This window comes from Rutilus rutilus (genome assembly GCF_951802725.1).
Source record: "Rutilus rutilus genome assembly, chromosome: 15".
NCBI classification, from domain to species: Eukaryota; Metazoa; Chordata; class Actinopteri; order Cypriniformes; family Leuciscidae; genus Rutilus; species Rutilus rutilus.
This window is the reverse complement of record NC_140220.1, coordinates 31,441,200-31,455,284: the sequence shown is the minus strand read 5'-3', so window position 1 is coordinate 31,455,284 and position 14,085 is coordinate 31,441,200. Positions and strand designations below refer to the sequence as shown.

The following is a 14,085-nucleotide window of genomic DNA, read 5'->3' as shown; positions in this document are numbered from 1 at the left end:
ATGACCTTGAACCAGTTAAAAACGGCTCATAATAGTGGTTAGTTCTGAGATGAGGTTTAGGATCATTTACTTAAAAAAATTAGAATTAGTTTGATATTTGATGGTCTTGTTTCACAGACAGGGCTTAGATTAAGCCAGGATTAGGCCTTGGTTCATAGCTTTTATAAACATGCCTAAGAAAAAACATTACTAGTGTGCATCTTGAGACAAAACAATGGCACTGACATTATACAAGATAGGTCAGTGCAAGTTGCTTTCAGTTAAAACAGCTCAAACATGCATTTGTCTGGGACTAGCTTAAAGGATTAATTCACAATTTACTCACCCCAGTGCCATCCAAGATATCCAAGTCTTTCTTTCCTCAGTGGGAGAGAAATTATGTTTTTTGAGGAAAACATTTCTGGATTTTTCTTCTAACAATGGACTTCATTGGTTACCATAGTTTTTAAGTTTCAAAAGTCTTTGAAGTGTTTAAACGGGCTGTACGCGATCACAGCTGAAGAAGAGGTTGTTATCTAGCGAAACGATAGGTCATTTTCAATTTGTTTTAATAATTTATAGACTTTTTACCTTCAATAGTTCGGATTGAGCTGATCAACAAACGGACAGGGAACTACGTCATCACGTTGAAAGGTCACGCCGGCGCCAGCAGAAGTACCGCCCCACTGTTTACAATGCGACCGTACGTAGGAGGATAGTTCAAATAGTATTGTTTGCTATTATATATATATATAGCAATAGTATTCAGTGAATATGAATAGTATATGAATAACATTCTGATGAATATGAATAGTAGTTCAAATAGTATTGCCGGCGCCGGCGTGACCTTTCAACGTGATGACGTAGTTCCCTGTCCGTTTGTTGATCAGCTCAATCTGAACTATTGAAGGTAAAAAGTCTATAAATTATTAAAAAAAAAATTGAAAATGACCTATCGTTTCGCTAGATAACAACCTCTTCTTCAGATGTGATTGCCTACAGCCCGTTTAAACACTTCAAAGACTTTTGAAACTTAAAAACAATGGTAACCAATGAAGTCCATTGTTAGAAGAAAAATCCAGAAATGTTTTCCTCAAAAAACATAATTTCTCTCCCACTGAGGAAAAAAAGACATTGATATCTTGGATGGCATTGGGGTGAGTCAATTATTAGTACATTTTCATTTTGGGGTGAACTAATCCTTTAAGCCTTGTCTGAGAAACCAGGGGTAAATCTAACGTAGTGTCATTCAGACATTTGTAAGTGTTTGAGGTCACTGCATATAACATGTCCCCTGTTTCCCTTCCTTGAAACAAAATCAACTCAGAGTAATTCATAAAATGAAAAATGTTTAATGTTTTCAGTAACAAAATCCAGTGAAAGACTTGCAGGCTGACATTTGGAGTAACAGGACTCAGCAGCAGCGACCACAGCAGGGACGACAGGTTGCATGAAGTGTGTTCTGTGTGGTTTGTGCCACAGGTCTGCATGACACAGAAGCAGTTACAAGCATCATCTCTAGCCACGTTGCCCTTTGGCTTAGTGTTAAATGAACTGAACTTCAAATGTTAAACAAAGTTTAGACATTGAAACACTGGGAGAAATATCATCAAGAGCTGAACTGGTTTAGCCTGCAACAATTTGTGGGCTTATATACATTAAACAATATCTTAATAAATTATATTTTTGTTTTCAAAAACGAGTGCCCTGAAATAGAGACAAGATCGAAAGCATTAATACGGAACATTTTTCGCAACAGTTTAAATTGAAAAGTGACACATGAGTTCACCATAACAATAAATAGAAGAGCTTTTAAAGAGCGAATATAGCTAATTTTGTTCATACAAAATGGATACAATGAAATTTCCCCATATTAACTGGGTGATGTCCCTGTGACTATTGTGTATTGTGCCATTTATTGCATGTATTCTGCTTTCTAGTTCACATTTACTGCATTTTCCCATTAAATGTAGGAAGCTTATGACCTTGCAATCCAGTGTATTATTTGCAGTTACACATATACAGTCAATCCTCAGAGCTGGATCTCTTAACAGAGGTGAATGGTCCAGATTTTATTTGCAAAACAGCAAGCCTTCATGGGAATCATTGCACATAATTATGCTACAATTGTACCCCTTCTTGTACCTGTTGTTTAAGGAGAGTTTCCTGAATAATAAAGGGAAGTTACTCCAAAAATATGAGTCAGTCCTTTTTCTTCTTCTTACTCAACAAAACTAGGGAGAGGCCAAGTATCATGTATCCTCCAGTAAACTGATTTCAAATGTCTTTTTGTTGTTGCTGTTGCTGTTGTTGTTGTTGTAGCTGTCCTGAGAAAGGAGGAGAGATGGACATTTAAATGCCAACTGGCTCTTACCTCTCTGCAAACTGTCCTCCCTTCCCTCTGGATCCAATCAGAGCCTGGCCTCAGCCCTTTCTGCCTTCTCCTGATACCTTTCTTTGCAAATATTGTATTTAACCAGAGGTAGGAACAAAAAACCCTCTTCACTGTCCGACCTACAGACACGTGTTGAGTATTTTCTCCTCCTTGAGGTTTGAAATGCTGTAATGTCTATTTCTAAAGTTAATTTCCACATAGTAGGCATTTTATCTTACATGGCGACGTGTAATCAACGTCCACACACTGGGAACGTCAGTGTTTTCCATTTCGGAAAACAAACAGTCCGGAAGCAATGGCTCCTCTGTCCGATAACTAGCACCTCTCAGTATACAGAAGTGAGAAGCAATAAAAACAACATTCCTTAATTTATAAAAGGCTGCAACTTGTCCTTTGAAAGCAATTCCTGAAGTTAACTTTGTGTCTGGAGTTGGGAATCCATTATGCATGCTGCTGCAAAACAACAGGAAAAAAAGGAAAAGAAAAAAACAGGCAGCAGACACATGCCGAAAGTTTCTCTGACGCTGTTTTCTTGAGGTTTCTCCTTTGTCTATCTGTACTGAGGTGAGCCTGTGCTGTCGTCGGACAGAAGCCCGTCCAGGTCGTCCTCCTCAAAGCCGTGAAAGGTGGACGCCTCGCTTTCTGACGTGTCGCCGAACATGTCCAGAACTCCACCCGTCCTCCTCTTCGCCCTGGTCCCAGCGACGCGATCAGCTGACATGCATGACGGACATATCAGCATCACAGTGGAAACACACACAAGTAACACTGCAGTCAGCTAGGACTCACACTCCTCTGAGCTTGGACAACTTGCAGTACTTGCAGCTACTCATACATTAAGGGACTACGGCTTGCATGTCTGATGCCCTTGCAATTGCCTGAATATGTGCTTATGATTGGTTGTAGAAAAAAATCATGAATCTTTTAAAGGGAGAGTACACCCAAAATGAACATTCTGTCATTATTTACTCCCTGAATGTTGTTCCGAACCTGTATGACTTTCTTTCTTCCAGGCTTTGAGCAACGTGAAGGTGAGTAATTAATGACAGAATTCTCATTTCTGGATGAACCATACCTTTTATCAATATTTTGTTTTACTGAAGAATACATCATTTGGTCTCTCCCTGTGCTTGCTACACCATTCGATTATGAGAAGGCGATGGATCACACAGCCAAAAAAGGAAAAAAACATAAAGAATGGAAGCATATGAGCAAAATGAATATGAGAATATTTTGTACATAATTGATAATGCCCTAAACAAGTTAAATTTGAGCATGTTAAGAGTTAAATAATTTAAGGAAATATACATGGGACCCTTCCAGGACCATTTGCTAGCAAGAGTAAAACAAAAAACGCAAAACACAAGCACTCGAAGAGATGAACAAAAAGGCCACGTCACATTTAAATGCTCATTCTCATCACTGCAGGATTTGGCTCACACATCTACACTTACAAACACAATGCGCATTCTAAATGCAAGCATGATAAAAAAAAAAAATTTTTAAAGACCGAAAATAATTACAGACAGCAAATGTTCTCCGCCACCTTGTAAACTTTTCGAATCGACCTAAGCAATCTAAATTAGTCTTATGTTTAGCTACTTATATCTCACGCACGAACTCTTTCACTGTAAAAACTAAAAGCATCGTGTTGGAATTCACGGTGAACATTAAGCTCCGCCTTCTTTGATCTGATTGGTCACCATTTTGACATTGACGAGCACTGTTAGACCGCTGAGTCAAACCAGCCTAAAATGTTTAAACTGTCTGCCATCCTAACAACAAACAGCAATGCATAATGGATGGCAGCATAAAGAAATATCAAATATTGGTGGGGTCTTGTCCCCCTAAATGCCTATGGTGGTATGATGCTTTTGGACTTTATAATTTTGGCATCAGCCTTGCAAAAGGGCATGATTTAATGTTTTCTTTTGCTTTAATAGAATCCCATTACACTCAGAAAGCACAGAATAGCACCTGCTTTCTCTTTCCGACTGTGACCTAGCCATGGTCAAAACAGTCGTAGCAGAAAATGAATATCAACTAGATGATTTTTATTGAAATGTCTTTTTGTACGGCATCAAAATCTTGGCAGTAAACAACGGTATTAATGAATTTATTTTATCGGTATTTTATTTCCATGATTCTACATTTTAAGATAAAAAAGTTCAATATTATTGCTACGATTTTTTTGTTGTTGTTTTGTTGCACAAAATATATTTTAGTAAAAATCAAATAGTAATGATTCATTTTCTCAAGTCACATGCATGATAATTCCAAAAGTTATTAAGTGCAGTCAAATATTTTTATATTGTGATATTTGTATTACGTTACTGATTACATTTGGTAAGTAAATGATACTGTCCCACCTCTGCTCACATGTTGCTTTTAATGCAACATGTTTCTAAATGGCGCAAGAATTCACGAATAAATACCAAGACTGCAACAGATAAACAACTGTATGAAGACAGTGGTAATCTGCATTAGTGTTCGACCGATAGCCTATATATCGCCATGACCAATTTTTTATATCTAATAAACATTTTATTTCTCAAACCATGCAGACTTTGTCGAATCCAGCTGTGAGATCTTCTGAAGTGTGCATTTGTATTCTGTGCATGACGGTCGGTCTGTGTGAACTGAATACGGACAAGAGAGTTCAGCTTCACTGGAGACGCACGATCGACAAACTTTAAACCCTTGATTTCAAAATATTCGGCACTATTTCCAGTTCACTATGTGTTCACATATGTGCTGTATGTAAAATTAGTGTTTCCTTGTCTTTATTTAAAAAATATGATTCCCAGTGTGCACAAACTTACCAGATTACCGATTGTCCTGTTGGTAACACTTTTTACTTATTATCTTTCTATTCATATTTTCATATTTTTTATTAATATTTCTTTCTTTGTTAAAATACTGCAATAGGATAACATAGTTAAGAAGTTGCCATCTAAATTATATGTTTATTTTACAGATTTATTTTTTAAATCAATTTCAAATTATTTATTTCAAATTTATTAAATATTAAGTAAATATTAGGATAAATTTTAAGTATAAATATATCGGCTTTATACCGGCCACCCCGCTCTCTAAGTCATCGCATCGGCCATAAAAAAACGAATATCGGTCGACCACTAATCTGCATATCTCTGAACCCACTGTGCTGATTTTCGGGGCACAGATTAAGCCCAGTCTGGTTTTAAATCACTGCTAATGGCAACTCTCCATTAAGAAGCCTTTCTAATAGTATTAATCTGTGTCTGGGAAATCATTTCAATATGACACGGTTATGCCAAGCCAAACCCAAATCACACTCAGCGAAACTCCATAAAACAAATAAACAAACATGCTCTAGCAAAAAACACGAAAAGATGGGATATGCACAAACAAGCTGATGAAATGTGCTATTGATGCATGGCATGATAAAGCATTAAAATGGGATTTTATTTTACTTTTGATGGATACATTAAAAATGTCTAATTTCATGGGCTTTTTCAAGATCAACTCAAAAATAAATTAAAAATAATTATTATAATTGGTATCATAATTTCTAAAAAAAAATATATATAAATGTTATATGCATGACATTATATGTATATATATATATATATATATATATATATATATATAAAAGCTAAAAGTTTTTTTTCTGTAGTCCAATGTGTATGTGTGCAAAACCTTTTTCACATTAAATTCCCTTATAAAAACAAGAATGATGTGTGTATAATGATCATACATTTCTGCTTCCTTTAAATAGAAGACTAACATGACTTAAACTTAATACAAATATCTATGCGCTTCTGATTTGTAGTCAAAGTCAAGGTTTTACTGACCAAATATACTGTACCTACTGTAATCTGGCCCATTTTAGAGCACCATTACATTGATTACAGAGAGAGAGAGAAATCTCTGAATACTGTCTTTGACAGCTTTTACTGTTTGTTTGTTCTGGCAATACATTTTAAAAATATTTTTTACGGCTATGCCATAGTAAAAATCTCCCTCAGAGTGAGAATAAGGCTAGATGGAGGTGAAACTACCCTACTTGATCTAACATGAGCAGATACTGTAACTGTTACTGTGAGTAATAGAGAATACAGTGAAATGAACGGACTCACCAGAGCGGCCGCAGTCCGAACAGGAAACCAACTCCTCAGCCTGGCCTGTCTTCCTGTTAGAGCCCGAGTCTCCCAGACAGAAGTCACAGTAGTCATTAGGGATGATCGTGCCATCAGGCCCTTTCTGTGCTGTAAAAATAGTGCAAATTAAAATAAAGGGAAGAGTTAAATATGACAAAATTTTAGTATTGAAAAGTATCAATAGAAAATATTTCCATCTAATTGGAATGAAATATCCCCATAGATATTTGTGTGAAATGTATTACATGTGTTTCTGAATATAAAAACGTCGATAAAATGTAGAGTATTTGGTCTTGTTTTAAATGATTGTTGTGCTTGTTGTTGTCATCTGTTGCTGTTTTACAAGCAGGATGTGGCTGTTGGTCAGTGAGGTTGAAAATTTTTAAGCTCTCAGCGTCCCCCCCAAAAAAACCCAGCTATGTCCCAATAGGCCGTCCCAAATGGAACCCTAAGCCCTCGCGAGTCCACACTTTCATGACGTAATGCCACTTTGGCCGTCAGGTATAGGTCTGCTGCGGAGCTCGTGAGCCTGGAAAAAGTGTGCATCGAGGGTGTATATCGGCCACAGCCATTGCAAGTCCACAAGACCGCAAGTGCACATGAAGTGTGCCAGTTGGAACATGACCACAGACGTGCAGCGCCACGCCACGCTGCTGTCCTTTTTAAATATGCGGCGCTCCCATTGAAAACAACTGAAAAAATATGCTGGCCTTAGGAAAAAATAATTTGGTGGACACATGGCCTAAATGATGTCTAGTATACGCCACCAGAGAAAAGTCAGACAGGACCATTTTTTATTTAATATTACAAGGTTAAAATATTTATTTTTAAAGAAACATATGCATGGATGAATTGTTCACAATAAGATTATTAAAAGAATAGCTCAAGCATGTTCGCTTGACGTGTGAGAACCAATGAGGTTCATTCTCGTGGTACGCAGGACGTTTGAGCTTCTGCAAGAGGTTTGTTCTCGCGCGTCAAGCATGAACGAAGATGAACGAAAGTCTTAGGGGTTTAGAATGACATGAGGGTGAGTAATTAAAGACAGAACTTTCATTTTGGGGTAAATAATCCCTTTAAGATTCATTTAGGTGAATTCCCATTTCTTGCTGACATTAAGGTATCGGCTTAAAAACAGCTAATCTAATGGCTACATGGTATGTTGGGTGTTGGAACAGAAGCTTAGATATTAAAACATTTATTTTACATTTAAAAGGAATATTAACTTACGTTTGTGATTCTCGTGGTGGACAGGAGGAGACTGGGGGATTTCAGTTTCTCGTTCTTCTTCACCCTCCTCTTCAGCAAGGTGAGTATGGGCATAATGGTAGCTTAGTCCAGGGCGGTTTTTGTAACGCTTCCCACAGACTAAGATAAAGAACATTGGTTACAATGAGATCCATTTTAGTGGCAAACACTTCTCATTTAGTCTCAAAGTTATTCTAATAATCAAGCAGGGACACTAACACATATCTAAGGAATTCACAAAGCAACTAGCAGTGGAATCAAAGCTCTATCACAAAATCTACACCGCATGTTCTCAGCCAGTGAGAGAGACATGCGGGGTGTTTAAGGCACAGTATTAGCACTGCAACCCCACAGTATGTCTTCATGAACACCTATAGGTACTAGGGGTGGCACGGTTCACAAAACCCACGGTTCGGTTCGTATCACGGTTTTAGGGTCACGGTTTTCGGTTCTGTACGGTTCATGTTGTTGTTTTTTCTTTTAATCTTTAACACTCCAAAAATTTACTTCAGCATATGATATATAGCTGAATTATCTAATTATTTATTTATTTATTTCATAAATGGGGTGTGTTTGCAAAACGCAGCTTCTCATTTCCCATTCTGAAGTAATATGAGTGAGCAGTCACCCTGAGGAAACTTTCAGTGGCCCTGGAGGTCCATCATCTGTAGAGCTACGTGGGCTGTGTTGGACCGTTATTTGTCAATTTATCCTCGTGTCTCGTCATCATAGGCGGGACATGTCCCCACCATTTTTTGCCAGGGTTGATATTATCTTGCAGCACGGGTGTACCAATACAAATAAATAAAACATTTCCAGTTAACTAGCAAAGTATTTGTTTCATTCGTTTGTTAAATAAGAAGCAATTTAGCGCTGAAATGTGTTTTTTTAATCAAGTGATCAAAGTGCTCGTTGCAGTTGCGATCAGTGGTGCTGATACAGTGTTCTCGTGGCTCGCGCACACACCGCAGCGGCCGCACATTCATCACTCGGACGCGCGCTTCAATCCATTGAGGAGACTCAAGGCTACTCGTTCCGATTAAATAATAAAACAAAATTCATACAAATCGGTCCCTGCTTGATATACAACCGCTGATAAACATAATCGGTTTTGATAAAGAAAAAAATATATACGAGCGCAGATTAGAACTCAGAACCTTTGATACGCTTGGCAAGTTCTGCCACTGGACCATTAGGCTACGTGGAACAGTCGATCTATGTAGCCTATTTATTCACATGAAAAAAACAACATATAGTGGAGTAGATCTCATTAAATGTCTAGGTAAACTCAGTGTACTATATAAATCGATTGCTGGACATTGTAATGTAATTCTACATATGTCTGATTTATGATTTAGCATTGTATTAGCACGGGCACGAGGCTACATTGCGCATGCGTCGAACCGTGCAAACCGCGCGACGCACACGCGCACCGAACCGAGACAAGCGAACCGAACGGTTCGGATGTTTTTTCATGTACCGTGCCACCCCTAATAGGTACTGCTAAAGACGTCGACCGGTAAATTCAAGAGTTCAAGGAGTATAATAGGGGAAGTGACCTTTTTAGAGCAAAACTATATCACTTGTATATCGAACGGCACCTTTGTTGAATGTGGTCAGAATCTGTTTGATAAATCTTAGGTGCATTTATATCTAGTTTTTAATGTGGTCAAGTGCTATCCGACGGTGATCCGATCACTGAAAACACATGTCAATGCCTTGGGATTTACAGACATGGGATATTTCACATAACCATAGCATAGCGGTGAAGTGTTTAATGGATAGAGAATACAAATGGCTTGCTGTTACTGAAAATGTTGGCTTAGGTTGTCATATTATGTAAACCTCAGCACAGAAAAGATGCAGTAAACATGTCAAGCATCTGTGGGTTGCAGACTGCAATACCAGCAAGGTAAGCACAATATTTTCACAGTAATAAATTCTCTCACTTCAAATCTATAAAAAAAAAAGGGATGAACAAACCATACAGGAGGAAAGCAAGATGTACAGTATCTAAAGAACTATGAAACTTCAGAAACTAAGAAAGAAACTATGACATTTTTCTTTGATTTTTAAAGACAACCATTAACCATTACATTTTCTATATAGTTTTTCCTGCTTCACCTCAAAGAGGGGTGTCTGTTCGATTTTTTTCTTCTTCTTTTTTCCTTCTGTTTATGTAACCAAGGGATAGCTGGCTGAGAATATTAATGTGAACTAATACTAAAAGCCTGTCCAATCAATCCGACTGGCCCAATCCAGTGGACAGGATGAAATCCCGCCCCAGTTTTTCCTGATGATCGCTTATTTTACTCTGAAGTACATTTTATTACAGTTAAATGCTTTTCAGTGCTATTTTTAGGTTGTCTGTAATCTTTATTGTTACATTTATGCTTAAATGACTAACATACTAAAGCACCTATTTTAAGCACATACAATTATAAAACTTTCATATATTTTAATTATTTAATGTGCAATTCAGTGTCTGAAAGCATTACATTCAGTACACGCTTAAGTATATTCTTTTATTTTATAGGCCAATAATATGTCTTCATCTAATGTGATTGTATATCACTGTAATCATATTTGTTTCAAGTGCTTTTCATTTCTTTATAGGGATAAAATGTTGACAAAAATGACTAAGTGCACCTTTAGACCCCTAGTATCTATTTGATGTAACAGACCTTATGTTTTGTACAGACCATTAAGCCAGAAAAGGGAAGCAACTACATGCATTTCGTTTCAGAAAACTGCACATCCAGAGTCAATCATTCCAGCAATGCAGTGGATTACCTAGAAAAGGGCCTGCAAATCTAGATTCAGCAATGAAAAGGCTAGGTGTTCAAGCTTTGCTATTTTAGCAGCAGCGTTGTTAGCCATGCATGATAGCTTTGACCAAGCGTCGTGAAATATCAACAGCAGCTACAGAGAAAAAGACTGAACCAGCTGATTAATGTTAATAATTCCTCCCCGACATAAGCATTAAATGATTAGCCTTGTCATTAGCATAGCCCATATGTCAGAGCAAGAGGAAGATGGCAACATGGCTGAATACCTGAGTCAGCGGTTTTTGAGTTATGCTTTTGTTTGTATCTGTCTGAAACAGAGGAGACACAAAGCAAAAGAAGAGACAGAAAACAAAATACAGGAAGTAAGTTACATTCAGAGAGGCCTCTGGAACCCAAAGTAGCTCTAGTATCTCCTCTGGTAGTCACATGCTCTTGATATTATAACAGGCGACCATGCCAAGATGAGAAACACAGGCAGGTACCATATGACAAAATGGAAGACTTTTTTCAGGACCCCAAAATAAGACAGCCAAACAGCAGTAGAGTCATAATAGTTCAAATCTCTTGATTAACACAGACAACAGAGTGAAATGAAAACTGTTATACACTTCTACTAAGTTATATTCATGTATATACTGCACTAATATATTGCTTTTTATAATTTAATTAAAATAAAAATGATATTTGTAATTATATTCAACAATAACAATTTGGGCGAAAAAATAATAGGCCCTATTTTAACGATCTGAAACGCAAGTATCAAGCGCGAAACGCAAGTAACTTTGTGGGCGGGTCTTGGGCGCTGTTGCTATTATACCGGCGGGATAAACGACTCTTGCGCCCGACGCAAATCTAAAATGGAGTCTGAAGTAGCTTCATTAATCATAGGTGTGGTTTGGGCGTAACGTGAAATAAACCAATCAGAGCGACATCTCACATTCCCTTTAAGAGCAGGCGTGCTTGTTCCATGGCGGATTGCTATTATAACGGCGGATTTGCCAGGTGCACGCTCACAGCCGAGGAGACCAACGTTCTCGTCAGGGCCGTAAAACACAGAGAAGTGACATTGTATGGGGATGGGAGAAACCCATTTTAGCTTCGGTTAAACAGGCGTATAAAAATTTGGGTAAATGTGTAAGATAGATTTATGCCTATTTTTTCACATCTTCATGGACACAACAATGATTTCCCTCGTGTGTTAATATCTTTCCTTGTAATAATGTATGGTTTTCTAAAAATGAGAACTGCTGCGTCTGTGTGTAGATGAGATAAGCAAAGTGCATGCGCGTTGTGCACACGCTACATTGATTATGGCCAAGCATGCGCCCTTAAAATAGCATATGAATAACATGCGCAACACGCCACTGACTGTTTTTCCTGGTCAGTGGCGGAATTGTTTTCTAAACCTGCAAAATAGCATCAGGGAACGTTTGCGCCGGAACACGCCTCCTCTTTTCGCTGCACCGCCCCTGGGAGCGCAAGTTCATTTCCTAATTTACCGACGTGCGTCTGTGGAGGGAAAAGTCCGCTGTGCGCGGGTGCAAAATAGGAATGATACATGCGTCGGTGTACAAAGTCAATTGCGCTGGGTGCAAGATAGGGCCCATAGTCACAAAATGTCACAAATTTAATTAGTGCAGAATCATAAATATTTTTATTCATTTTAACGTTAGCTTTAAAATGTTTCTAAATTCGAATCCATTGTTTATTTCTAATTAGATTTTGAATATCACATTTTCTAAGTAGACTTTTGTACTCAAATGCATAATGGCGATTTAGGTTACAAATTAGATTTTTCCTAATTGGTTTTTCTATTTAAGTTTGAATGTATACAAAGTTATATATATATATATTTCAGCTTGCTTAGACTTTAAGGCACACATTGAATTTGAAAGTGATGAAATTGACACTTACTGTCACAAACGTAGGGTTTATCCTGATCGTCGTTGGCCGCTGCTTCTGTTCGCCTGCGCCCAGAGCCTCGACCCTGATCAACATATAAAAAAAAACACATAACACTTACTTTTTACATGACATAATCACTATTTAGATCATTTCTCTTTTCTTTATCCTTTCTCTGTCTTTGCACACACCATAAGTCAGGTATCTCTCTTTCATGTTTTATTTCTCACTCTGGTGTCAATCCTCCATTTTTTCTTGCTCTCACTTGCCTTTTTTCCTTCACACCATACACAGACTTTGATGAGTCATGCTCATCACTCACCCTGCCTTTGTTTCGATGCTTCCTCTTTGGTGTGTCCACTTCAAAATCCTCATCGTCATGGAAACCATCCCCATTTTCGTCTGCATCAAGCACCCTCTGCAGAGAATGAAGAAAGTTGAGGTAAGCGATTAGATGACAAAGATCAATGCACTGCACAAGAAAAGACAATAGTCCACATATTCAGAGAGATAGTGGAGAACTTTATCGGCGTACGCTTTCGTAGCAAAAACAGAAAATAAGACATAGTATAAGAGACACTACAAATGTTAATCAATTTGCAAGTTTATCAATTTGTACTCAAAGTATGTGTAATTGTACAACAGTTATTTCTCGTCCTCCATTCTTTATGATTGAGTCAATGACTCGTTTATTCAACCAATTCATTCAAAATGTATAATATTTTCATCATAAAAGCTGATTCAGTCAAGAATAAAACAAGCAACTGTTTTATGAGTGATCTTTGAATAATTCAACTTATTCATTCAAAGACATTCAGGAACAAAACAAGCTACTTCTATTTTTATGAATAAGTAATTGAATCAATAATTTAACTGATCTGTTAAAAGATGTCGATTCATTCAGGAATGAAACAAAAGCCTGTTTTTATGAGTGAGTCATTGAATCATTTATTCAACCAATTAGTTCATAGAGACTTATCCATTCAGGAACAAAACACCATCTACTGTATGTTGCTTGGAAATGCGAGGGTTGTTTTATCTACAGCATCATTTGGATGCATAAACTGAAAAAGTTACTGGGAAAATTGGGTCTAAAATGTAAGTTAAACTTAATATCAACTTGTTTATTCAACTGTTGTTATGGAACCAAGATCACACTCGCAATTGTGTGTGTTTTTTTCTGAATGATATTCAGGAGCAACTGTGTGATATTGAGTAGATATATAGTAATGTGCAGTGCATTGTGTAGAAAGCATGCTGCAATTTGTGTCCTGTCAAGTCTAGTGGTCCTTGCCCTAATAGTATAGTATTGTTTGCCAGAAGGTAGGAAACAAAACAGCTTGTGGCTGAGGTGGAGGGGGTCTCAGGTGATGGATTGGACTCTACAGTGACAGTGAATGGTGGATATCACTGATTAATGGTAGATTGCTTCTTACAATCTTCTGCGCCATTGCCTGAAACCTTTTCAGACCATCTCTGGTTTGGTAGCGCTTCTGTACCATACAGTAATGCAGCTAGTGAAGAAGCTTTCCGTGGCTTGAGAGAAACAGCTTATTTAATATTCATGATTATATGGTTACATTTTATTATTTGTATTTTGTTGTTGTTTTTTCCCTGCTGTCTGTGAATA

The 14,085-nt window shown here is 37.6% G+C and overlaps 1 protein-coding gene across 4 annotated transcripts in view; it reads right to left on the bottom strand.

Annotated features, from left to right (window-relative positions):
* dpf3 (double PHD fingers 3) overlaps nucleotides 1–14,085 on the bottom strand; it is a 38,199-nt gene that overhangs the window by 5,416 nt on the left and 18,698 nt on the right. Inside the window, exons 5-10 of one of the 4 annotated variants that reach the window (XM_084432074.1) lie at nucleotides 12,778–12,873; nucleotides 12,468–12,540; nucleotides 10,820–10,861; nucleotides 7,747–7,884; nucleotides 6,496–6,624; nucleotides 1,314–3,088 (exon numbers count right to left, since the gene is read on the bottom strand). In XM_084432074.1, the coding sequence (XP_084288200.1) occupies nucleotides 2,925–3,088; nucleotides 6,496–6,624; nucleotides 7,747–7,884; nucleotides 10,820–10,861; nucleotides 12,468–12,540; nucleotides 12,778–12,873 (642 nt within the window). In that variant the 3' untranslated portion in view covers nucleotides 1,314–2,924. Of the gene's footprint in view, nucleotides 1–1,313; nucleotides 3,089–6,495; nucleotides 6,625–7,746; nucleotides 7,885–10,819; nucleotides 10,862–12,467; nucleotides 12,541–12,777; nucleotides 12,874–14,085 lie in introns of those variants that run through there. The other 3 variants (XM_084432076.1, XM_084432075.1, XM_084432073.1) reach the window with 3 other exon arrangements.